Raw genomic sequence first — 27,864 nt, forward strand, 5'->3', positions numbered from 1 at the left:
TATGCACAAACCTCCTTTGACATAGAAAATTTATGATGTCCAAAATGTATGATATCGGAAAGGTTTTGACCAATCAAAGAACCTCATGAATTTTGCTGATTGGTTACCACTTTTATGATACCGGTTTTTAGTTGTAAGTTTTTCAGTGTCATGTCTTTCTATTATCATAGTTGAACCCTTTGAATTTTGCAGAGGTCAAAGTACAGGGAAGAAGCAGATGATTTGGGGAGAATGACGGTTCAATCCAGCGTCAGAATTCTTAGGTCCAATGTACAGTTGAGGTAGGTCCCGGCTCGGAATTGATGCTAATTAATGGGCGGAAATTGAATTTTTGTAAGTCTGCAGTGGAATTCAGAATTCTGCATTGAGCTGCAGCGTACTTCTCCGAATGATTTATCCCATGAAGATGCAACTTCGAGTCCTGTTACTATCATCTTTGGAAGAAAAAATAGTAGAATAAATGGGAAAGTCTATGATGTGGAAAAGATATGGTATGGGAAGAGTTTTGACCGATCAAAACCCACCCATCAATTTTGATAAATAACACCTAAATAAATACTAAACTGGTTATTGATGTAATGTTATACTGTTCATAGAAAAAAGTAACTGCCTCCATAGAGGATTCAAGCGTTGATTAAAATAAAATGAGGATTCAAGCGTTGATTAAAATAAAAAAAGTATTTTTCTTTTTTAACTGATATTTAATCCACCAAAGCCACCTTTTATAAAAGTGTATAAAGAATCGGTCTGTTTGAACATTTAATAAGTTGCGTTCTCTACTGGCATTGTATTTTAAAAGGGTTTGATTGAGATACCAGAAAAATTTGTAGTCAATCAAACTAGTGTCATCAAAGTGGTGATCAATCATGTGGTTATTTATAAAATTTATAGGAGGGTTTTGATTGGTTAAAACCCTTTTGATATCATGTGTTTGAAAAAATTTGTAGCCAATGAATTGGTATCATGAAAGTGATAACCAATCAAGTGGTGTTTATCAAAATTCATGGATGGATTTTAATTGGTCAAATCCCTTCCAGTATCATGTCTTTCCGATAGCGAAAAATAGAAAAATCCTTTATTCATATTAAAAGTGTCATTCTTTCCTAGTATGTTGCTCGGTACCGATTTGATTTATGGACCATTGTCTTTAATTTATGGACCATTGTACAAATATATAAATGCCTTTAATTTCTGGACCATTGTCTTAAGAACAACAACAACAATGTTGTCCTATAAATCAATGACATGGGATAAGTAGACTGCACTCCACCTCAGAATTCTGAATTTTACTGCAAGCCAATAACAATTCAAAATTTCAAACACCTCCACCTAAACACCAATATCCCAATGGCATTAATTCCGAACTGGCACCTACCCCAACTGTACTGTAGAGCTAAGATTTATGGGGTGGACTAAACAGTAAAAGCCCCTAAGGACAATGGGATGAATTGGCACATGTAGCCAATCCCGTGTTAGTCAGGTCACATTTGATGGAGGGAGAAAGATGGTTCAGCCCAAGATCAGAATTCTTTGGCCCAAAGTACAGTTGGGGTGGGTGCCAGCTCGGAATTGATGCCAGTTCAGGGTAGGCATTGGTGTATAGAGTAGGGGTTTTTGACATTTTGAATGTTTATAGCTCTGCAGTGGAAATCAGAAATCTACATTGGGCCTGTTCGTACTTCTCCCTATTCCTAAATCCAATGTCCATATCAGTCTATTAGATATGCAAACAAGTTGTCCAACAAATGCAGCAAATACCTAATAGTAACAACATTATTTGTATATGAAAATGAACGGTTGCATACTGTAAGCAAGTCATTCAGCCCAAGTAGCCATGAAATCTGGACACAACATGGGTCATATCTCGATCAGATCAGAAATCCCTAATTAGTCTGTTACAAGTTGAAGGGGGCTTGAAGAGGTAGGGGCAGATGGAAAAGAATTTGAGTGGAAGAATAAAAAAAATGATTTAGGGGGTATTCGACAAGTGGTTGGTTTTGTTTTTTTGAAAACAAAAATAAATGCCATGTTAGTAGAAACAATACAATTTTGCTGATGTGGCAATTGTTTTTATTTTTATAAACAAAACCAACAATACTGCTATGTCGGGAGTGTTGTTTTTGAAAACAAAAACAACTGCCATGTTGACAAAAAAAGGTTCGATTATGATACAAGAAAGATATAATAGCAGAGTGAATTACAATCAATCAACCGGTATCATAAAATAGGTGATCAATCAAGTGGTATTTATTAAAATTCATGGGAATGCTTTGATTGGTCAAAACTATTTCAGTACCATGTATTTCTGGTATCATAGATTTTCTCCAACAAAAAACAACATAATTTTGTTTATGTGGCAGTTGTTTTCATTTTAGAAAAGAAAACCAACCATAGTGTTGAACACCCCATTTTTAAGTGTCCATAATGAAAACGAAAGGGTTTATGTCCTAATTGTTTTGACAAAATAGCTATAGAACTAGAATAATAATGGGAACTAATTAAACCCAAATAACTACAAAAATTTAAAAAGAAGAAACATAGTGCAAATAAGCTATCGAAATCCAGTTCTGGTTCAAGGCTAGACAACATGGAAATTGGGATTAATTCCTAATTATCTCCATATCTGCTCGACATGGGTTTTGTAGATGGGAAAATCTATGATGCCAAAAAGACATGATATCGAAAAGGCTTTGACCAATTATAACCTCCTTGGTGAATTTTGGTGAAAACCCAACGATGGTTCCTACTTTTATAATGCCGGTTGATTTGGTTGTAAGTTTTGCCAGTATTATGTCTTTCCGACATCATAGCCAAACCCTTTGTATATACATAATTTTCATGCTATTTCGGCTAGGGATACAAATAAGTCAGATCATCAGATCATATCCAAATCTGATATGAATCCATTAAATAAACAGATCGAATTTGAATTTTGATCGATCTACTATTATATATATATATATGTGTGTGTGTATGTGTATATATGTATGTATGTGTGTATACATATATTTGAAAAATTGTGCTTATAGTCTTGACTTTTCCACTTCTAGCCTGCTGCTGTTCTACATTTTCAAGCGGTTGAAACTCTGTCCTCTGCGGGCCTGCGGCTGAGAGGCTCTGCTATTCCATCACCGGCAACACACCATCCAATGCTGTCACTCTCACTCAGCCATTTAACCATCTTCCACTCCAGAGTTCCAGCTACCAACTAGGTTGTTGCAACTCTCTTTCTCTTACTTACAGTAGCAATCGGATCGAATTGGATTCGAATCAGATATCCATTAAGATTAATGGGTCAAATTGGAATCAGGTTTTGTAAAATCCGCTGGATTATTAATGGATTTGAATCAGTAATAAATATTATCAAATTGAATGGAATCCAATATACCTCTTACCCAATTCGATTCGATCTATTTGCAGCCCTAATTTCTATTAGAAAAATGCAAAGAAAAGGAAGAAAGCAAATGAACCTTTCTTGACGGTGGGATGTTTCTGTTGCACTCGATAGCAATGTTTGGGTAATGTTATGTATTTGACCAATATGCTAAATGCCCTGTGACTGTTGGAACGCATCAGTGCAAGCCATTTAACATTTGGGATTGTGACATACTACCATGATTCTGTAACTAACATTTTGGTAGTGATTGCAACTTGGGAGGGCTGTCCCAATTCGACTCCGGATCTCCTGTCCATCTCTACCCACAACACACTACCTGCAGTGAATTGGGAACATCTCCCCCTACAAAATACTATGCAGAGGATGAGATATTCTCCATGTGTGACTGCGATAAACATGGGCAGAGTTTGTGTAGATAGGAGATCCAGACTCAACCAATACAAGTCCAACCCAAATTGATTTGATTTTATTTTATTTTTGTATGGATTGGGCCTGAGTTTTCAAGCTGTGGGCTGGGCATAAGCCCAAAAACTTGGGCCTGACTAATTGGGTTTGGATAGCCCAAGCTCGACCCAATCCTGGCCTGACTTAACCCTAGTCTATATAAACATGTATTTTATTTATATAAAATATTTTTTTCTAATTATATATACATGTATATATTTATAAAATATGTATTTGTACATATTTGAATCAATTCTACTCTTAAATTGGACCACAAATGACAAAACTCAAGATGGCAATACAAAAATATCTTCAACAACTCGAGCTTGAGTTTGGCCTGGGTTGTATTGGGTTAAACTTTGGTTAGTCCTGAGTTGATAAACTCGGGCTTAACCTCAAGTTGGGCCAAGCTTGAGTCCAAGTTTTGCAGTTTGCACCTTTAAAATTGGGCCTAGGTTGACCTCAAATTCTCAACTCAACCCACCCGAGTTGCACCCCTACTTGGCAGCTCTGAATGTTGGAAAATGGGGTCACTGTAACTTTGGAGGAGAAGCTCTGATGCACGTCTCAATACACTGTCTTTAGAACGTTATTTGCCCCCACTCAGTTTCACTGAGTTTGCTATTAGGTTACAGGCAAATCCGTTCCCAGGATACAATAGAGCCTTGGGTGAGAATCTACAACCAGCAAAGTTGAAGAATCTCTAGAGAAACCTTCTATGAGACTGTAGCAGACCGAACTGAGAGAGAGAGAGAGAGAAAGTGGATTTCGAAAATGTGTGTTTTTGGAGTCTGATTCATGCTCTTTAAATAGTTTATGAAGAGGTATGAAGAAAAAGGTATATGCTGGTTTAGAGAAGGCACATCGAACAGTCACAATTTCAAATCTTGTGACTGTTTAAAAAGTAGTTAACAATTAATGACTATTAACTTTGAATTGTGCCTCTTGATTACGCCCGATCGAATCGTGACCGTTGATCTCATCAACGGTCAGCATCGCACCAAAACCAAAGCTGCCCTTCGTGAGCTACGCGGGTGCGAGCAAAGTGCGCCTCATTGCGACGCACACGCGTGCGCGCGCATTGCGCGGTATCAAACCCCCATACTCTCATCTACTATTTCTAAGGAGTGTAAATCAGCTCCTATTAAAATACTAAAAACAAAACTTATAATTTTCCAATGTGGGACAAATTCAAAACTGGGTTTTGTAAGAGAAAAACTAATTTTTCAATCAAGTGTGCAGGTACAATTTCTCATGTAATTGACCAATAAAACTTATTGGATTTAATCTCATATGAGATTAAAATCCAACAATCCCCTACATTGATTGATCAATTACATAGTTCTCTCTCAATTCAAACTACTATGACACAATTATGCATACAAAATGTGTTTATCAACTTAAACCTTTTGTTAGTATAGATATCTCAGAGCCTTGTCAAAGTTATTGGTGGTAAGACCTTAAACCAATTACTTTCAAGACAGACTGGAGACACTTATACACACAAAAATATTCAGTCTCTGCAAGAGTTTCAAGTTTTGCTCAGCACTGTTATGACCATGTGCTTCTTTCCTGATTTCATAAACAATCTCGAGATCAAACCCAAACTCTCATGAGAAGCGGCACCACTTCTATGTTCACATAGGTGAAGTTCCACTATGTCTTTCATTATTTGACACATTTCAGAACTTCATTAAGAGTTTAACTCAACCTCTCATCATAACGAGCAACACTGTTTATGTTGTGATGAAAAATTTTTCAATGTCAGTGCTAACAATCACATTGCTGTAACTTGTTGTTACCCATTAAATCCAATACTAATGGTTTTTCAGTTCAGGTTGGGTTACCATTATAGGTGACTAAGTAAATGGTTTTTTATTCCCATCTCTTTGGTTGTCATTTTTACCAATTCTCTGGCCAAGCCCTTGGTAAGAGGATCAGCCAAGTTTTTACTTGACTTTACATAGATTATAGTGATGACTCCATCTTGAATCAGTTGACTAACTAATTCATGTCTCAAACTTATATGTCTGGACTTACCATTGTAGGTACCACTGTAGGTTCTTGACAGAGTTGCCTCACTACCACAGTAAATGGAAATTGGAGGCATAGGACTAGGCCAAAGTTTTATATCCAATAATAAATTCCTAATCTATTCAGCCTCCTTTCCAGCAGTCGCTAAGGCTATGAATTCAGATTCCATGGTCGAGTGAGATATACAAGTTTGCCTCTTGGATGCCCAAGAGATCGCACCCCCACCAAGGACAAAAATCCATCCAGCGGTGAATTTGTTATCTCCATTACCGGTAATCCAACTTGCATCAGTGTACCCTTCTAGTACAGCTGAATAATCACAGTAAAACAAGCCAAGTTCCAAGGTTCTCTTGAGATACCCAAGAACTCTCACAATTGCCTTCCAGTGCTCTGCACTGAGATTACTTGTAAACCGACTGAGTTTACTTATTGCAAATGCAATATCAGGTCTAGTACAAAGCAAAACATCCATCAAACTTTCTACTGCACTAAGATAGTCAAGTTGTGCAATTGCTCTTCTAGTGTTTTCTACTAGCTTTATACTAGAATCATATGGCGTGCTATATTCTTTAAACCCTAAATGCTTAAATTTCTCAACTACTTTCTCGATATAATGTGATTGGCTTAATGCATAGCCCCTACTATGCTTTTTAACTTCTATTCCCAAGATGGTATCTACTTCTCCTAAATCTTTCATCTTGAAGACATAGGATAAGTAGTTTTTAGTTTCATTTATGCCAACCATATTTGTACCCACAATAAGCATATCATTAACATAACGACATACAATTACTCCATAATTTTCGGTGAATTTTGAATAGATGCATCTATCAACACTATTATGTTTAAAACCAAAAGCTAGAATGCAAGAATCAAATTTCTCATGCCATTGTTTAGGTGCTTGTTTTAATCCATATAGTGATTTAACTAGTTTACAGACTTTCTTCTCATTTCCAAGAAGAACAAATTCTTCTGGTTGTTCCATATAAACCTCTTCATTTAAATCACTATTTAAGAAAGCAGTTTTAATATTTATTTGGTGAGATAAATGATAAATGGATGCTAATGCTATGAGTGTTCTAATAGAAGTTGTTTTAGCCACTGGTGCATAGGTGTCAAAGTAATCAATCCCGTCATTTTGACTAAATCCTTTGGCTATCAATCTAGCCTTAAAAGTTTGTATAGTTCCATCAGTGTTGTATTTTCTTCTAAACACCCATTTACATTTTATTGGCTTTGATCCTAGAGGCAGGTCTACTAGTACCCATGTGTTATTTGACATTATTGAATCAATTTCATCATTTATAGTTTCCTTCCAAAAGGCAGCATCTCTAGAGGTCATGGCCTCACTGTAGGTTTTTGGATCATTTCCAATGTTCAGGACAATGGGTATCTTATTTAAAATATTCTCTCTATCAACCTCAACCAAAAATACAATTGATTGAGTAGAGATAAAATCTAAACCTAAGTGTTTCTCTGTTTTTTGTCTTTGAATTCTTCTAGGTCCTATTGTAGGTGTTACAGTTGTGTCATTTCTTTTTTCAGTCTCATTATTATCAACATGTATTGAGATCTGAGTTTCTCTTTTAAGTTCTCTATCATTTTCTGTGGGTTCATTTTCTGTAGATTCAAAACACAGTTTATTTTCAAAGAATTCAACATCTCTAGTTTCAATTATTATGTTGGGCTCTAAGTCTAGAAGCTTATAGGCCTTGCTATGTTCTGCATATCCAACAAACATACTTCTCTTAGCTTTGAGTCCTAACTTGGTTCTTTTAGTATCTGAAACTCTATAATATGCTAAGCACCCCCACACTTTTAGATATGCTAAATTAGGCTTTCTTCCTATCCATAATTCATATGGGCATTTTTTATTAACTCTAGAAACAATTCTGTTATGTAAATGACAGACTGTTAGGAGTGCTTGCCCCCACGGGTTTAAGGGTGCATTAGCTTTTAACAACATGCAGTTTATCATTTATGTAAGTGTTCTATTTTTCCTTTCGGTCAGGCTATTCTGTTGAGGGGTATAGGGAGCGGAACACTGATGTATTATTCCAAATTCTTCACAGAAAAAATTAAACTCATTTTTAAAGTATTCAGCACCCCTATCACTTTTAAGGATTTTAATTTTCTTTTCTAGTTGATTTTCAACTTCAGTCTTATACAGTTTAAACATGTCAAAGGCTTCATCCTGAGTTCTCATAAGGTAGACATAGGTGTACCTAGAAAAGTCATCTATAAATGTTATGAAGTATCTCTTACCTCCTCTAGTTAATATACTATTGAGTTCATAGATGTCAGAATGAATTAGTTGTAGAAGTTGAGAATTTCTCTCCACACTAGGGAAATGTTTCTTAGTCATTTTAGATTTTACACATATCTCACATTTTTCAGTTGATTCATTACTGTAAACAATTATACCAAGTTTGCTCATGTTCTTTATGGATTTAAAATTCAAGTGTGCTAATCTATCATGCCATAAAGAGAAAGAATCAACAATATAAGCAGAAATTTTTCCTTCATTAATACTTAATTTGAACATACCATTAGAACTATATCCCTTTCCAACAAACATCCCATTCTTGGATATGATTAGTTTGTCGGATTTGAATCCCCTCTACAAACAAGATTTACTGAGACCAAGTTCTTTCTAATGTCAGAAACATGAAGAACATTCAGGAGAGATAGTGTCTTTCCGAAGGTGAATTTCAACTCTACGCTGCCTCTTCTAGCAACTTTGGCACATGTTTGGTTTTCCATCTGTACCTCCTGGCCATCAGTCACTTCATATATCTTGAACAAGGACTTTCCCTTGCAAACATGGACGGTGGTGCTTGAATCAAACCACCATCCAGAAGACGATTCTGTCATGTTAACTTTAGTAATTATGGCCACTAGATTGTCTTCTACCATGTTTGCAGACTTGATTCCGCCTTTTCGATGTCGGCAGACTCGGGCATAATGCCTATTCTTTCCACAAACATAGCAGGATCCTTTCTTATTGTTGCTCTTCTCGAAGTTTTCCTCATTCTTTACTTGTAATGCAGGGTTAGTCTTCTTCGATAAATTTTCCACAAAATTGACCTTAGAGTTCAGCATATCGGCTAGGGTCTTATCCCTACTGTCTCTAATCCGAGACTCTTCTTCAATACGAAGGTGTTGCTGAATTTGCTCCAAGGTAATTTCTTCAGCCTTGTGCAGAAGCTTCTTCTTGTAATCCTTCCAAGAGGGTGGAAGTTTGGCAATGATTGCTCCCACTTGGAAAGATTTAGGAAGAATGATGTCAAGGGATCGAATTTTGTTGACTATCACCTGTAGTTCATGAACTTGCTCCAACATGGGTTTATAGTTGTTCATGGTGAAGTCAAAGTATTTTGCAATAATATACTTATTCGTACCTGCTTCTTGCACCTTGTATTTGAATTCCAGGGCCTTCCAGATTTCTTTTGGAGATGTATGTTCCTTGTAGAAGTTGTAGAGCCAGTCTGATAAGGCATTCGGTATGTTTCCTCGGCACAGAAGTGAGTCATCTTCTTGTTTTTCTCTTTCCTTCTTTAGTTTTTCTGAGTCTTTGTCAGTGGGTTTAGGAAGTGATTGCATATTTGGGTCCAACAATAGTATATTTTTAGTGTGGTCAGAAAGAAGATCATCTTGTCTTGCCATCGACTGAAGTTTGCTCCATTGAATTGGTCTAATCGAACAAGATCTTGGTTCATCTTGATCGAAGTCATGCTTGCTTCCGCCTCCATTGTAGAATAACGTTATAAAATTGCTGGAAAATGGGGTCATATAACTTTGGAGAAGCTCTGAGGCGCGTTTGAAGACACTGTCTTTAGAACGTTATTTTCCCCCACTCAGTTTCACTGAGTTTGCTGTTGGGTTACAGGCAAATCCGTTCCCAGGATACAACAAAGCCTTGGGCGAGAATCTGCAACCAGAAAAGTTGAAGAATCTCCAGAGAAACCTTCTGTGAGACTGTAGCAGACCGAACTGTAAGAGAGAGAGAAAGTGGATTTCGAAAATGTGTGTTTTTGGAGTCTGATTCATGCTCCTTAAATAGTTTATGAAGAGGTATGAAGAAAAGGTAGGTGCTGGTTTAGAGAAGGCACCTTGAATAGTCACAATTTCAAATATTGTGATTGTTTAAAAAGTAGTTAACAGTTAATGACTGTTAATTTTGAATTGTGCCTTTTGATCACACCCGATCGAATCGTGATCGTTGATCTCATCAACGGTGATCAACGGTCAGAATCGCACCAAAACCAAAGTTGCCCTTCGTGAGCCATGCGGGTGCGAGCAAAGTGCGCCTCTAAAGCGCCTCATTGTGCTGCACACACGCGCGCACACGCGTGCGTGCGCATTGCACGGTATCAAACCCCCATACTCTCCTTTACTATTTCTAAGGAGTGTAAATCAACTCCTATTAAAATACTGAAAAAAAAACTTATAATTTTCCAAAGTGGAACAAGTTCAAAACTGGGTTTTGTAAGAGAAATGCTAATTTTTCAATTAAGTGTGTAGGTGCAATTTCTCATGTAATTGACCAATCAAACCCATTGGATTTAATCTCTTATAAGATTAAAATCCAACACTTAGCTTTCACCTTGGAAGGATCACCTGAGTTGCACTGTCTCTGTGATTTAAATTTGAGTCATGGGTTAAGCTCTCAGATCAGTCAGTGTCTGCAACCCATCATGACCTAGTAGGTCAAACTGCTCAAATTGTCACTTGGAGAGGAGAATGGGTTTGTTTTATCCTAAACCCAGGAATTCTAAAGCTTAATTTGGAAAGAGTATAAATACAGATATGTACATTACAAATACATACAAAATACAAGATTTTGCATTCTATATCTGTACTCCTTCCAACCTAAGCCTAAATGAAAAATAAAAACAAAAAGAAAAGGTTGAATGTGATCCAAATTCATCAAATTGGATGATCAAACTAAAGAACCATTAGGATTATTACTAAATGGCTAAAATTAAATAATTTTAGGGTAAAAGACTTAGAAGTTTTTATAAATTGACTTAAACATATACTAAATAAAATTTTCAAATAGACTTAAATATACTCTATGGAAGAAGAAGAAGAAGACGACTTAAATTCTGTAATGCTTTTAAAGTTCTTATACCTTGAAAAACCTTGGTGGAAAACCAAACTTTGATTAGTTGGACACATGGAGAAAAGGTAGCCATAATTGAAAGCTAACTGTTGATATAGGAGAGAGAGAGATAAGCATCAAAGCCACGTTATTATATGCTGAAATAATATGGTTTGGAAAAGTTGAATTTAATCTTTGTACAAGGTTTGAACGTAAAACTGGAATCTGCTTCTTTATTTTTTCTTTTATCAAGTTGAAATTAGTAGCACATTTTATTAATTTACCCTTTTGAAATTGGGAGAGATAGAGAATATAAGGTTTGTGTTTGTTTTCGATGAAAAATTCATTGATGTAGAACTCAATGATGGGTTTAAAATTTTAGTGAACCATTGGAGTATTTTTTATGTGATAATCGATGTAAATGTACATCCATGATGGGAAGGTTTACATCGAATGAACCGGGTGTGGAGTTTTACATCGGTTTGTATTTACCACAATGGAGTAAAATAAATACATGTAAATGCGAATCCACAATGGAGTTTTACATGGATTCGCATTTACACTGCAAACAAACATGTGCCAAAGAAAAGCTGAGGTTCACTAATTTGCAAACCATGGTCGTTGGACATGTTCGGTATCATTGTGTTGGGTGCCTGTTTTCCCACCTCATCAACACCATATAGGCAATTAGACTTCATCAAACTATAACCCTGTTTGGTTGAGTTCATTAGATATAAACGTTTTGTATTATCTTTTGTTTTGGGTTATGTGAAATTCATTTGGTCTCGTTCGTTTTTTGGATTCGTGGGGGGAGGGAGAGTCGGTCAATGGGATTATGGTTCTCATTGACCACTTTTTTCATGTATATGTATATGTAGGACCCATCTTGAAGGTAGGTAAGTAACTTTTCTACACGAGGGAAAAGTTGGAAATACCTGTTGGACAATTTTTCTTAATCTAACAATGATTATTTATAGATAAAAGAGTCATTGTATAATTTAGGGTCACTTACTAAAACACCCCTTGTAGTTTCATAGATTTACTAAAACCTACTCTATAGTTTGCCGTTTACTAAGACATCCCTTATATTTTGCAACCAATTTACTTAATTGACCTTCCATTAGATGGATGTGAAAAATGACATTTTTGACCTTAACATCTCATCACAAAAATGGAAATATCATTCTTTGTCCATTTTAAAACACAGGCAACAACTCTATTCAATAAAATTTGTTGTCTATTTGAAGAAAGAAGACATGCCATTGCCCATGAAGAACCATAGATACCATTGTTCTCTCTTCTTCATTTTGCTGAAGCCAACATTTGTTGATAGATCTGAAAATCAAACCTTATTTCTTTCTAGAAACTTGATGTAAAGTTTTAGGAGTATCTTCAAAATAAAAAAGCATGGGCTCATGCCCTTAAAAAACATTTTCCACTATTTTTATGGTCATGTTACCATTTTTAGACAAAAATACAAAAGATTCTTAATAGAAGGTCAATTAAGTAAATTGGTTGCAAACTATAGGGTAGGGTTTAGTAAAATTGTGAAACTATAAGGGGTGTTTTAGTAATTAACTATATAATTTACTTAAGGTTTCATTTGTTTACAACTTTGTAACTTACCCGGGTAAATGTGCTTATCCAAGTATATGTTTTCTAGGTAATATTTACTTGGGTAAGTAAGTTCACTTACCCATGTTCTTTTGATCCCTAGGATTCTCAGATAAGTGACGGAATAATGACATTTAAAAAAACTAATATTAAAATGGGTAAAGTTATCCTATTATGTTTGATAAAATTTTCCTCGGATGGGTGGAAAAGTTACTCACTCACATGGGAGATGGGTGAGTTTTACCTAGTGAAGTGAAACTGATTTTACTGTGGGTAAATGTTATCCAAGTAACACTTAATTGGGTAAGTAAACTTACCCAAGTAAATAGCTTTATTAGAGAAAATACCATTTTTACATTTCCTACTTGTGGGGGTGGGGGGGGGGTGTATAGGTGTTTTCTCTTTATGTATCACTTAATGGTGCCAAGCGATGCTCAAGTATAATAAATAGCAATGGTTAAATGCTATGGTTAAATCTTGGCACTTTGTGCCCGACCTGTTTTCTTCCTTTTATCAAGTGTAAATGGAATGCCAACATAGTCATCGTTTCTTCAAAGGCCTTGTTCGTTTATCAATACCCAGGTAATGCGCTTATTCGGGCAAGTGATTCTTAGGCAAAAGTTGTCCAAATAACTTTTGGAGCCAATGTTTAATCACACTTCCACTTGCCCAAATAGGTGGGAGGATTAAAGTTTTTGGCAGGTGGATAAGCAAATAGGAGAGTATTAGTCAAGGTTTTTAAAACTGACCCAGAGAATGAGTCGGTCAAGGGTCTGGTTCCCGGGTCAAACGGTCTGATTATTCGAATTGAACGATCAGCCTGTTTTGACAAAAAAATAAAAAAAAAATAAAAAAAGCAGTCAAAACTGTTGAATGGGTGGAACGGTTCGAATGCCCCAGTCAGCGGTTTGCTAACCAAATCAACATTTTTTTTGCAAATATCCGGTTTTGGGGAAAAATGGAACAATCACCTAACTGGTTCCCAGTTTTTCTGGTCCAGTCCGGTTTTAAAAACCATGGTATTAGTAACTCGCTTGTGCCCCCCTTCCCTCCCTTTAAATAAATTCATTTATCTGGTAAGATCACTGGGCCTCACATATGATCTGCTGACCTGCTGTAGAGTCTGGATGAATTTACATCTCCACCCCACAACGCCCCACACCACATCCTCGCCATGTATTGGAAACATTTCCCGATGATAATACCTGGATCGATGATGTTATCATCGGAAGATATTCCTAATATACGGCAGAAATGTGGTGTGGGCGGAGATGTGAACTCAGAAAAACACGTTCCAACAATCTCACAACATGACCTGATACTACACATCCCATACATTGCTCATCATAATTAATGGTGTATCCTGGTCTCATGATAAGATGCGCGGTGTCAGATGATGTTGGGACGTGTTTTGCTAGTAAGAGATCTCGGCTCCTTGATTTGTCCCTAATAGGTTGACCAGGGGCCAAGCTGGATTAAGCTTAACACATAATAAAAATATATATAGACCAAGCCTAGGCTTGGTTTGAATTGGGTCAGGTTTCAGGACTACGCTCAAAATTTTTAGGCCGGGACAAAATTTTCTGAATAAAAACAATATATTATATTATTTAGGTCAAATAAAAAGTTTTATAGGATTAATGCGAAAAAAATATTCGATAAACCATTATATGCACATTGGTTTTAAATAAAACGAATTGATGAAACAAAATTTCATTTAGCTGATCCATATAGTTGGGATTAGGGATGTTAATGGGTCGGGTTTAGCATGGGTTTACCTCAACACTAATCCAACCCTCGAATGTCAACTTGAGCCTTATCCAACCCGACCCAAAAATTCATATTTCCGGAAACAACCTGACCCTATATGGTCAAACTCGACACAGACCTGACCTAATTAGTAGGATTTCAATTGTATTTAACACATTTTCAAAATTTAAAAGCCATTAATTTAAGTTAGGAATTTGTTTTATAGATCGTAACGTGTCATTTTTTCCATTTAAAATAAAGAAGAAAACCAAAAGGGGTAATAGCATATAAGGCCAATTTTTGAGGTTTAATATCAATAAAAGTAATATATTTAAAAAAATTTCAAAAATATGTTAACTTTTTAAAAATAATATCAATAAAGGGCAAAAACACTGTTCATCTTCTCCTTCTATTTGTTCACCAGAGCCGTTATCTACCGCTGCCCGCTGCCATCTGCCACCGCCTACCACCACCTGCCACCGTCGCCTGGCGCCGCCTTCGACAACATTGCCGGAGGTGGCCGGAGGCAAAGGTGGTGGCGGCGACACTGGTGGTTTCTTTGTCCAACGCCGCCACCTCCGCCTCCGCCTCCGGCAACATTGCCGGAGATGGGTGGAGACAGAGGTGGTGGTGGCGATGGTGGTGGCGGGCGGCAGCTCTAGTGAACAAATGGCAAGAAGAAAAAGATGAACAATGTTTTTTCCCTTTATTGATATTGTTTTTAAAAAGTTAACCTATTTTTGAATTTTTTTTAAATATATTACTTTTATTGATATTAAACCCCAAAAGTTGCCCTTATATACTAGAAACCCAAACCAAAATCAACATGTAAAGAAATCTATTTACGATTATGGAATTAGAACTTAGAAGTCAAAAAGTTACAAGAATACAAATGCAGAGGTATCATGACCCAGTGGAGTGGAGTGGTCAAAACCCAAACCCAATTTGAAATAAAAAAAAAATCAAAACCCTAACCCAACCCTAAAGACAAATATGCTTGATTCTAACCCGAGGGTGGGTCAAGCTGAATTTACCATTTAACCCGACCCATTGACATCCCTAATTGTGATAAGGAATGAACTACGATGATCGATGATGAAACCATTGAATGCATATAGAGAAGAATGGCCAACTAAACAATTACATAATTCAATCATTTTATTTGTAAATTATTACTAAACGATAAAATAATAATAATAATAATAATAATAATAATAAATAAAGTGGAGACAAAAAACTAGAGTGTTATTTTCCCAGAATTCAAAGCAAACACTCTTAAGTCTTTTTCCTTCCATCCATTCACCTTAAGAAAAGTGGGTTCCTTCACGGGCTACTACTCAAGTACTTACTACCACTCAACTACTTACTACCGTAAGAGAAGTGGGCAATTTCTATGATGCCGCAATCAAGAACCATAGCCCCAGTTGTCGGTCTTCAAGTTAGATCTCATCCCCATCCCCATCCCCATCCGTGATCCGTCCATCATGAGAAAATTAATGTAGATAAAGATTTAAAATATTCCGATCAGATCTAGGAGAATGACGGTTCAGCCCAGGGTCAGAATTTCTAGGCCCAAATTACAGTTGGAGTAGGTGCTAGCTCGGAATTGATGCCAATTTATGGGTGGATATTGGTATTTGACATTTTGAATGTTTATGGGTCTCAGTGGAATTCAAAAATCTGCATTGGGCCTGTCTATACTTTTCCAAAAGATCTATTACCATAGCATCTCGTTTGCATAATCTACATAGTTCATTTGGTAGGGTACCTACTTGATGGGTCCCTGTTCTAACCAATCAAAACATATAATTAGAATCAAGAATTAGTCCATTGAACATTAAGGTGGCGTTTGATAAATCTAAAATCTGAAATCTAAAAAGTGGCATATATGATTTTTTTTTTTTTACATTTTTGAGGTTGAATAAATAAGGTTGTTTGTGTTGGATCAAACCTTGAGCATCTGAAATTCCCTAATTTTACAATTTAGCCCTAGAACAGACTATTTGGCCATTTTGAGTTCAATTTGCACTATTTCATAAAAAACAGTTTATCAAATTCAAAATAATATTGAAATAATACAAATACAAAAATTAATATAATAATTAATAATTAATAATTAATACCAAATAAAGATTAAAATAATTAATAAAAATTAATAAAATTAATAATTAATAATTAATAATTAAAATGAATAAAAATTAAAAAACATACTTAATAACTAATAAAAATATTAAAATATATAACATTTATTAATAATTATCAAGAAAATAATATATGAAAAAGTAATAATATATTTAATACTTAATAAAAAATAAAATATTTAATAACTAATACAAATAAAAATGATAAAAAATTTAAAATTGTCAGCCATGTCCACAGGATGAGCTTCCCAAGATCATGTGGTTATTTCTAAAATGGGATTAGGAACTCCACAAGCCGAAGGGTCAGCCATGTCCTTGGGATGAGCTTCCCAAGATCATGCAGTTATTTTTGAAATGGGATTAGGGACCCATTAGGCTGCTTTTGGAAACGATGCAAATGGAGTGTAAATTCCGATTTATGGTAAAGTTGCACTCTAGTTCACTTTTCCCTGTGTTTGGCAACTTACATTTATGCATTTACAAATGATAGATCAATGCATATTTTACATTGATAATAAGATGTAAAAATACATCAATAAAAAAGAAGTAAATTTGCATTCAAGTGGGCTTTTGGTAAAAAAAAAGCATATGTTTTATTGGAATTCATGTTTGCATCCATTACCGCTAAAAATTTGTTTGGTAAAAAGGTAAAATTGTTAGTGCAAAACTAACTCAATTTTGTAATTTATATGAACCATTTTATACTACATATTTGCATCGTTTCCAAACACAGCCTTAGGAGCCTAATATAATCCCTCTGTCAAATGAGATAAGGAACCCAATGCAAATCAATGGCATCGCAATAATGGAGAAAAAAATGTTTACCCCACACCACAGATCGGGATTCGGGGAAACCTAAAACTCTAGGACCGAGGATAAGACAAGAATGGTATTTGTTTACCCCACACCACCTTCGACCCTGAACTAGCCCTGACTATATTATATTACATAATATATATAAAACTATTATTATATATTATATTGTATAATATAATATAATATAATATAGTTGTAAGTATATTTAAAAAAATAAAAAAATTATAAATGTACAAATAGAAATGAACGGGGCAGCCCTCTCCTTCTCCCTTTCCCCCTTCTCTCTTCTCTCCTTTCTCCCTTACCTAGACCTAGCAAAAAGTTGACCCTACTCGTGAACCCGACCCAACCCAACCCGAAAAAGCAGGGTTAGGGTCTCATAAGTAGCTACCCGAATGTGAAAATGGACCGACCCGACCCGAAAAAAACTGGGTTAGGTTGGGTTGGGTTGCGTCATAGGCCAACCCGTTGACCCGGTTGTCAAGTCTAATTGGGATTATTTATGCATCGTTAGAAGTTCCCACTCTTTAATTTTTTCTATTTAGTCTTTACTTTCTATTGTTTACTCTTTAAGTTGTTAAATGTTCAAGTTTTTTATTTTATATTTAAAATTTTAAGGTTAATTCTTTTAATTTTGATGACATTTTTCATGTATTTTTTCTTTATTTTTTTAAATTTCAATTATTTTTTGGGATGATCTGAATTGACCCATGGGTCAATCCTAACCCGAACATTTAGGGTTAGGATCTAGCATTTGACAACCCAACCCGAATCAACCCGAAATACCTTGACCCAACCCGAACCCGAGCCACCCAACCCAATTGCTAGGTCTATTGGCCTTACCCCTTTCTAGTTCTCTCATTCACTCTCTCTTTCCTTTTCTTCCCTACCTAGCCTATCCATTAAGCCATGTAGCAAGGGAGATTTGGTTTTATAATATCTAGCCCCCACCTTCCCCTAAATTATCTCTAATTCCTATTTGTCCTCTCCCACTTTTGATCTATACCTATCTAAAGAAAGTTTGAATTAAAAATTTAATAATTATTTAAATATTATAATGAAATTATGTATTAAATTTAAAATATTTATTATGAACACAAAAATAATATCTTTTATGGATTATTCAATTTAATAATTAAATAATATTTTTAAATTTAAATGACAAAATTATTTAAATATTATTCACATAATAAAAATTTAAAAATAAAATATATTATTTAAATATTTCAATAACTAAATACTTTAAATAAAAAACTCTAAAAATAGATAAATAATTATATAACATAATATTGAATATTACATATTATAATAGATTTCATAATATTTGAATTAATAATATAACAAAATTATATAATAACAATATAAATTATAACTTAATATTATTAAATTCAATAAATAATTAATATTTAAAAAAAATAAATAATTACATTATTTGATTAACTAAATAATATTGTAAATAATTAATTTTTAAATATGTTAAATATAAAAAAATAATAAGTAAATCATATTTTTGATATTAATTAAAAATAGATTAAATAAGGAAATTATGTAATAACTTAAAAAAAATAATATTTTTGAAATATTTATCTATTTATTATATATTTGTATGTATTTGTAGTAATTGTTTATTGTATTTGTGATAAATATATTTTTGACAATTATGTATAAATATAGTTTTGTTGTGTTATTTAACAAAAAAATTTCAATAATTGTTGGAGATAAAAATGTTATTATTTAAGTTTTAAATTTAATTTATTGTACTTTTTGGATTTATTATATTTTTGTTATAATTTATTGATTAATATTTGTTGGAGATTAAACTATTATTGGATATTACACTATTTATTGACTATATTAATATGTTTTTAGTATTTATTGTATTTTCATAATTATTGTATTCATTGTATATTTATTGGTTATTTGTTGTATTTTCATTATAAATATATTTTTAATAATTATGTATTTTTGCTATAAATTCTCAATAATTATCGGAGATTAAACTATTGCTATTTATTAGAGACTTCACCATTAATTTAGCTAAAACTAGGAGTGCTCATGGGTCATTTTGGATTGGTTGAAGGTTGCTTGGCCAACTAAACCAACTTGGTTGGGTTGGGGAGTTGGTCACGTGAAACTAGATGATCATGAGTCGGGTAGACCAATGGGTTGGCTTGGCTCGGCCCATTCTAAATCGATCTTGGACAACATTTTAAGCCCACAGGCTCAAGCTTGGGCTTTAGACATAGGGCTTGACTAGTTTTTGGGATGGGCTCAGGCTTTTCCAAATAAGCCCATCCCAAGCCTGACCTGATAATTTTATATATAGAAAAAATATAATATACATTAATAATGCATAAAATATATATTATATAATAACAAATTTAGTAGTGAAAAAGGTATTATATATTATAATATATAGAATAATATAAAATTTATAGTATAATATTAATAATGTATAATTAATATAATATAAAATATTTGTCTAGATTGGGCTTCGAACTTGGGTTCAAGATTTAGGCCTGATGGTCTGGCTAGGCTTGGGCTTAGGCCTGGTCATTTTCTGTTCATAAAGAGGAAAAGCTCAGCTTGAGCCTACCTGTGTATAGGTCTATATGAAATTGACCAATTGTTAGTAAAAATTAGGCAACTCGGGTTGTATCAATTTGGTCAATCGACTCAAAAGATTTAAACTTAAAAGTTAATTTTAAAATTCAAAATTATAGCAGTATTATTAAAAAAATAAAAAAATAAAAAAATAAAAAATTTAAATTTATAATAAAAAATATTTTAGATTAAGAAATATGAGAAATTTTCCACTTTCTGTATTAAAAATCATATTTAAAATATAAAATATTTATATATATCTATGGTCAAGTTGGTTCGATTTTGGTTAGTTTACAAATGGCCAAAGTTAGGTCGGGTTGGTCAAAGTTAGGTTAGATTGGGAAATTACTAAACCAAAGCTAACAAAAAAAATACTAGAAAACTGACCAACTCAAATCAAATTCGGTCGGATTGGTTGGTTTCATCAATTTGATAAACCATCCTAGTTGAAATTAATTTTTATTATTTTTATATTACAAAAAAATATTAAAAATAGGTTGGATTAAGAAATTACTGAACCGAAGCTGATCGGAGAACACTAGAAAACCGACCAAATCAAATCAAATTAGGTCGAGTTGGTTAGTTTCATCAATTTGATGAACCATCATAACTGAAATTAATTATTATTATTTTTATATTACAAAAAAATTATTAAAAGTAGTATATAAAATATAAATAATTATTAGTTATTTAAAAAATTAAAATATAAAACAATTGTATATTCTTATATATTTGTATTGTCTTATATTCACTTTACAAAGTGCGATGTGCATCGCATTATTTAATGACTACTTACTAATTATTGTATTTTTTTCATTATTAATTTATTTTCAATAATTGTGTGTTTTTGCTATAAATTTTCAATAATTATTGGAGATTAAACTATTGTTATTTATTAGAGATGAGACTATTGATTTAGCTGAAATTATGAGTGTTTATGAGTTGGTTCAATTCGGTTGTAGGCTGTTTGGCCAACCAAATTGACTTGGTCAAGTTGGGGAGCTGGTGAGTTGAAACCGACTAACCATTTGTGAAACCGACCCACTCACGTTGTATCGGTTTGGGTTGACCTTTTGGTTTGGTCAGTTGGTTCAAAAGATTTAAACTAAAAAATTAAATTTAAATTTTAAAAATTTTAGTGCAATTATTAAAAAATAAATTTATGATATAAAACATTTTAAACTAAGAAATATGGGTGATTTCCCACTTTTTCATATTAAAAATTATATTTAAAATATAAAATATTATTATATATCAATGGTCAGGTCATCCGATTTTGGTTGGTTTACAAATGGCCAAAGCAAAACTGGTCCAACTTGGTCAAGTTGGGAAATTTTTGAACCAAAGACGACCTAAAATATTAGAAAACCAACCAACTTGGGTCGAGTTGATCAGGTTGGTCGGTTTCATTAGTTTGATGAATAAATCTAACTAAAATTAATTATTGTTATTTTTGTATTATAAAAAAATTATTAAAAGTAGTATATAAAATATGCATAATTATTAATTATCAAAAAAGTTGAAAATAAAAATAATTGTATACTCTTATGTGTTTCTATTAGGGTCATTACTAGAACACACCTTATAGTTTTACAAATTTACTTAAGCCTACCTTATAGTTTTCATTTTAATAAAATATCTCATATATTTTACAACTTATTTACTTAATCAACTTTTCATTAAGGAGTGTTTGTTTTGCCATTAGGCCCATGATTTTTTATTCCAAAAATACCCTTAACACTTTTTCTGTATAGAAAACAAAATTGACCAAATATAGCCAATAGAGTGGTTGCCCGTGTCTTATTAAGGGCAAAAATGATATTTTTTTTTATTTTCTTTTGATTAAATTTATTTAAATGAATATTAGGGTCGACATGTCATTTTCTATTGTTATCTAATGGAAGATTGATTAAATTCATTGCAAATTATAAGTGGTGTTTTGGTAAAATACAAACTATAAGATAGATTTTAATAAATCCATGAAACAATAGGGAATATTTTAGTAAATAACCCTTTCTATTATTTAGCTTTTGCTTAAGAGGGTCCCCACTTGTATAGTTTTAAGTAGATAAATACACAAGTAGAAATGAATGGGGCCTGTAGGGCAAATTCGAGGGTCCTCGTTCCCGCGATGGGAATGGGGTTGAGATTTTAGACCCACTGACCCACCTTCGGCGCTGAACTAGAAATGAACGGGACCAGGTAGGGCCAATTCGGCTCGGGGCATTTCAGTTCCGGGTCAGGGAGGGGCACGGAAAACCCGGCCCCGCCCCGTTGCCATCAAAGAAGAAGTTTGAGGAGTTACGGTACGGTACGCTTAGTTGAAACTAGAAACGGATTGTTTGTTGGCTAGTTTAAGACTTCAGAAAGGAAGACAGATGAGACGGACTGAATCGCGGCCTTCTCTGTTTTTACTCGCGGAAGCTCTTCCCTTCTAGCGTTATTTCTTGTCTTATTGACTTCTTGTTCGACCCTTTTGCGCCGAGTTGTTTTTGGTAAGAAATTCAGTTTGTTTTTCTGTTGAAACTTTTTCTTTTCTTGATTAATTCGATTAGCTGACTTGCGAAACCGAAGCAGAAGACTAGGGTTTCTGTTTCCGTTCTCATAATTGATCTCTGATTCTTCTAATTACAAGTTTAGAACCCTACTCTTAGAGGTTTTCTCCTTTGTAATAATCGAAGTAGGTTTGTTTTTTCCTTAAACTCCCTTTTTTCTTACTTTTCATTGTTTTATTAATTGAACAAGTTAGTTTACTTCAGCTGAGATTTATACGATTGAACGCGTAATCGTTGATTAAAAAAAACTGCTAATTTGAAATTTGAACGCGAATCTGATTCTTTTTTTTCTTCATAATCTATATAATTGAATTTGGAGATATTGTTTGAATTTCATCTTGGGTTTTACGTGATTTTAAGGTTGACCAAATCTGTTTTTATTAGATATGGATGAAAGCTGGTATTTATGGAAGCTTTTAATGAGAACTTTGAATGATTGTTTTTTGTTATTTTGTTGAATCATATTTTGTTTTTAGTTCATTTTGTTTGGTATTTCTTTGTTTTTCCTAGATATGTTTTGATTGATCTGTAAACTTATTGGTACTTGTAGGTTATTGATTTGAGCAAGATGAATACATCAGTTGTATCGTTGTTCTTTGCCTTGCTGATGCCGTTGACAATTGTGAATGCGAGGAATATTTTGAGGTTACAATATGTTGGTAAGAAAAGTAGATAACAATTTTGTTGATTGTCTGTGGCCTATTCATCTTACAGTATGCCAGGCAACAGGGTTTATGTCAAGAAAATGGGGAAAAGAATTTAAGATCGGTTTCAACAAATTCATCATATCTATTGATATATACTGTTTTTTTTGCATGGGTTTGTGTATTAGGAACCACTGAAGGTGATCTTCTTTTTCATTTTAAGCTAAAATTAAAAGAATGATATCTCTTAAATTACCCATGTATTAGCTTCTTTTGATTGAGCTCAGAATAAAATGTTAGATTTTGTAGTTTTATTGTTGCTAATGAAAATCCTTTCCTTCATTGCTGTTTTAGTGCACCTACGAAGGAAACTAAATAGCATGGAGCCATGGACTAATTTAATTAAAAATAGAGAAAATGGACAGGATAGTTTTCATTAGACTGTTCAATGCTTTTAGTCAATGCACATTGGTATTTATACTTGCTTTTTATTTTGCAATGGGGTACACATATTTTGTAACCTTACTGAATTGACCTTAACAAGTATGGGATTGTGGCCATCATCTTATGCAGGAATTTCAATCAAGGGTGGTGTTACCTCCACCTTTCGGGGTTCAGAAGTATCAGCTTCCAGAGTCCTTCCTTCGACTGAATTATCATCAGATCTTATCTGTTTTTCATGTTTGGAAGCTTCCCGAATGGTTGAGAAAGTATTAAATGATCCAGAGTTACCGGATAAAATTAGCATGTTAAGAAATGAGGTCTGCCATGTTCTGCCTACTGATTTACGTGTAAAGGTATGAACTTTGGCATAAATTCTTAACTTATGGTTCAACAGCATTTATTGATTTTTTTTACCTTAGAAAACAGCATTTATTGATTTTTTTAATGGAAATTCCTTTTGCCAACACTGCAGTGTGATGAGATATTGGAGATGTACACCAATCAAGCTATTGTGTTTCTTCAAGTGTATTTTAGTGAAGAAAATCTTTGCAACAGCACAGGGTTGTGCCCTTCAGATTCTGATATACTTAAGGTGGCAAGCCTTGGCAAGGGTCAACAGTTACCTGAAGTGGAACCAATGCACGATTTGACGAGTAAACTGGTGAAGCGTCTTTCTATGTCACATGAGTCCACTGATAAGGTAACTATCATCTTAACCATTGCTTTCTTTGGGGAGTGAGTTGGTGCTTATTAAGTTAGATATACATTTTTGACCATGTGCAGGAAAATTTTTGATTTTTTTGTTTTTTTACATTTTCTTCCCTAAGAAAATTTACATGGATAAGAATTGGTTTTGATTTTTCCTAGAACCCTATGCTATGTCTGAGTTATTTGTGGTTGTGGGCCAACTAGAGTTGATCTTGTTGTCTTATTTGAAGGCTAGTATGTTGTTTGGAGAAGCAGGAAGAGAATCCCATTTCTGCAACATAAATTACACATGACAGCAGGGGGGAGACAGGAATTTTTTATATGGGGGGCCAACCATTGGGTGGAAAGTGGGGGGAGGGAAGAAACTAGCATGGAAAAATGTACTATGTGTGGAGATTTCTGGACCATAGGGGGGGGCATGGCTCCCCTGGGTCCCCCCTTGGCTCTGCCCCTGCATGACAGATTTGGACAAGGTTGGTCCTGGCTATCCAGAGTTTTTAGAGGGGTGAACTAGATCCAGATCTGGCATTTTCTTGCATGAAGTGGCTTCTCTCAGATTTGGACCTGCATTTTGATGTTCCAGTGTGAGATATTACCATTTCACTAAGCAATAGCCACTTCATTTTCCATGTCACCCTCTATCCAAATGGAAACTTCCAGCATCTTAACTCTCTTCACATGGAAAGTCTTTCCTTTTGAAGGGTTATGGTTATTCATAAGAACAGAAGCCTTGAAGACCAAGATACATTTCTTAACTTGTCTTCTTTAGCTTGCTCACCTACTATTTATTTGAGCACTCTGAAGGTGACTAAGATTCTGTTGTAGCACATTTTCCACAAAGGCATCCTTTTAATGCAATTTATTTTGGTTGGTGGCAGGCTAAAAGTATGTATCTTGGACCTCTCACCTAAGATTTCTCCTCTCTCAGAGTTGCTACTTTGAGACACTGTGCTGAAATCGCACTGTATTAGGGTTGGTTTCACCTGATTATATAGAATGACCTTACAACCTTTCTTTTCTTCTTTTAATCAGTTAAATGGCCTTACACATCTTATTCATATCATGTAAACAGTTCCAACCTAAAAAGTATAGACATTTACATCAATATATGCATAAAGTGGCATGAGAAAAGGAAAATTACCCTTCTATTTTTCAAAATTGTAAGTAAAAAGCATGTGCCTAGTTTACTCATTTGAAGTTTAAGGTGATTGGTAATTTCCTCATAATACATATTCTAAGCCTCTCTATTGTCCATGAGAGCTAACTATGCCATATTTTCTACAGTTATCAAATAACAGAAGCTGTGCTGCTTGTCATGAAGCGATGGATGAGATACATGATGAGTTGGAAGACCCTGAGAAGAAGGTAATGACTTTGGATTGGATAGATGAATTACATAGACTTTTAGCTTTTCATTTCTTGTCATATTGTCTCAGTCGTCTTGTTTGTAATTTACAGATTGAGGTCATTCGTGCACTGCTCAAGGCTTGCGAGAATATTGATGGTTATGTCAAACAAGTGAGTGAATCCTTGTTCCTTAGGCTCAGTTTGGGAGGAGTACAAATGCAAATATGTACAGTACAAATACAAGTAAAATAATACAAAATATAAGGTTTTACACTCTACATATTTGCATTTGTACCTTCCAAACTGAGCCTTAATAAAACTTGGGTCCAGGAGAAAAACTGCATCCTTTCCTTCTGTTTTTATTTAAAACTGACAAGAAATGAAATATTCTTATATTCTTACGCTTTTGCAGTGCAAAAGGATGGTTATGAAATATGGTCCTTTGGTTTTGACAAACCTGGAGAAGTACTTGAGTGACAATGATCTGTGTAGCATGCTTCATGTGTGTGAAGCCCATCTGCTCCACGCTTCTGAGTAAAGATTGAAGGTATTTGATCTGCATTTGGAATTCTGAAATCAGCTCAGATGCTAATACGATCTTGGAATGGATCATGTGTGAATAGAACACGTTGAAATGGTTTGGTTCTGATGTACATAAGTATGTTTCAGTTTGCTTGTACTGCCATAATTTCCACGTCTTTAAAAAAAAAAAAACTCCACATCTTGATACGTTTTATGCAGATGAAGGTGATAAATGGTTTCATTTGCCTATAATAATTAGATTTGATCAAAATATAATTCACAAACTCGTAATAGATAAAATGATAAAAGTTCCATCAGTCGATTAGGTTTGGAAGGCCTATCTCTTAAGCAAGGTTCAAAATATCGACACCTATCGGGTCAGTCATTACAGGGGTTGTATCGGGTCAGCCACTGGTTCAGAGGGTAGTCGGGCTTTAAACCAGCCCCTCTGAATTGATATAAAAAAAAAGTAAAACATAAAAAAAACACCGATACACGGCCCATGTCGATACTTAGAACCTTGCTTTTAAGGGAATTGATTAGTAGAAGAGTGGCAATCCAGACTTGGGTTTCACTAAAACCCAAGTAGTTAATCTGAATCCACTTGCAACTTGCGAGCTACTCCAAGTAGTTAATCTGAGCTGAGTCCACTTGCAACTTGCGAGCTACTCCAAGTAGTTAATCTGAGTCAAGTTCGAGCTTCACAATACTCAGTTTTGGTGTTTTCAACCCGCCATTGCGAGCTATAATCTAGTCAAGTTCGAGCTTCACAATACTTGGCTTTTGTTTTCAACCCACTGTTGATCCAGCTAATTGAACCGTTTGAATCATCATCTGGTGATGATCATGATTCTGGGCCTGGTTTCAGTGAAACCCAGAATTTTGTCAGACTGTTGACTGGGTCAATTTTTAATTATATTACATATAGATTATAATTATATATTACATTTAGATTCTGGACCGGGTCATGATCATGATTTTGGACGAGGAATTTTTAATTTTTTTACAAATAAAACAATGCATATATTACATCTAGATTATAATTATATATTATTTATTGATAAAATGTGTTTATACACACACAAGGGTGTCAATTGCACTGGATTTGGTCCAATCTGATCCAGTCCAATGAGTCTATTACAAATGGACGTGGTCCAATCCGGTCCAATGAATATTTTGGACCAGTAGAATTCAATTGTCTGGACTGTTCAATCTGTTCAAAAATTCGTTATAATTTTAGGATTGGTTCCAACTCAAACCTAATCCATTGACACCTGTATACTAATCTCTTATCAATGGATTTTGATATGAACGGAGTCCAACTTATATATATATATATATATATTGAAAATTGGATAGAGAAAGACTGGAAGTGTTACGGAGGTAGGGCAACCCTAACCAAGACTCAAGAGACCTTGTAAATTGAACGCAGCCCCGGCAAACAGAGGAATCCAAGCTGCCCACATTTTGTATTCTATGTTCTAGGCTAGTTTGGAAGGAGTACAAATACAAATATGAGTGTAAAACCTTGTATTTTGTTCTATTTTATATGTATTTGCACTGTACATATTTGTATTCGTACTCCTTTCAAACTGAGCCTAATAGGCTGTCAATGGACTCCAATTGTTTGAAACGCTTATCCAATATCTAATCCAATTAATTTGGATTCAGTCATTCAGATCCTATAACTTCTTCTGTTTAATAATCGGATTTAGGGGTGTTCACGGGTCGGGTTGGGTCG

At 34.3% G+C, this 27,864-nt stretch overlaps 1 protein-coding gene across 3 annotated transcripts; it reads left to right on the plus strand.

Moving 5' to 3' along the window:
* The first annotated feature begins 22,209 nt into the window (after positions 1 to 22,209).
* LOC104599667 (uncharacterized) lies at positions 22,210 to 26,285 on the plus strand. Of its 3 annotated transcripts, none has more exons than XM_010262289.3 (7): positions 22,210 to 22,398; positions 23,009 to 23,117; positions 23,676 to 23,899; positions 24,019 to 24,246; positions 25,539 to 25,619; positions 25,713 to 25,772; positions 26,014 to 26,285. In XM_010262289.3, the coding sequence occupies exons 2-7, from the start codon at positions 23,027 to 23,029 to the stop codon at positions 26,137 to 26,139; spliced, it is 810 nt and encodes a 269-aa protein (XP_010260591.1). In that variant the 5' UTR covers positions 22,210 to 22,398; positions 23,009 to 23,026; the 3' UTR covers positions 26,140 to 26,285. The 3 variants fall into 3 exon arrangements, with proteins under 3 accessions (XP_010260591.1, XP_088748087.1, XP_088748086.1); XM_088891961.1 differs by lacking the exon at positions 22,210 to 22,398 and adding an exon at positions 22,403 to 22,587; XM_088891960.1 differs by lacking the exon at positions 22,210 to 22,398 and adding an exon at positions 22,446 to 22,583.
* The last annotated feature ends 1,579 nt before the right edge of the window (positions 26,286 to 27,864 follow it).

Source organism: Nelumbo nucifera, chromosome 7 (assembly GCF_055504915.1).
Source record: "Nelumbo nucifera cultivar China Antique chromosome 7, China Antique-T2T, whole genome shotgun sequence".
Taxonomy (NCBI): Eukaryota; Viridiplantae; Streptophyta; class Magnoliopsida; order Proteales; family Nelumbonaceae; genus Nelumbo; species Nelumbo nucifera.

Coding starts and splice junctions, on each gene's coding strand:
- LOC104599667 (XM_010262289.3), top strand. CDS start 23,027: ATGAATACATCAGTTGTATCGTTGTTCTTTGCCTTGCTGATGCCGTTG. Junction 23,118..23,675: donor TTTGAGGTTACAATATGTTG/GTAAGAAAAGTA, acceptor CATCTTATGCAG/GAATTTCAATCAAGGGTGGT. Junction 23,900..24,018: donor CTACTGATTTACGTGTAAAG/GTATGAACTTTG, acceptor CCAACACTGCAG/TGTGATGAGATATTGGAGAT.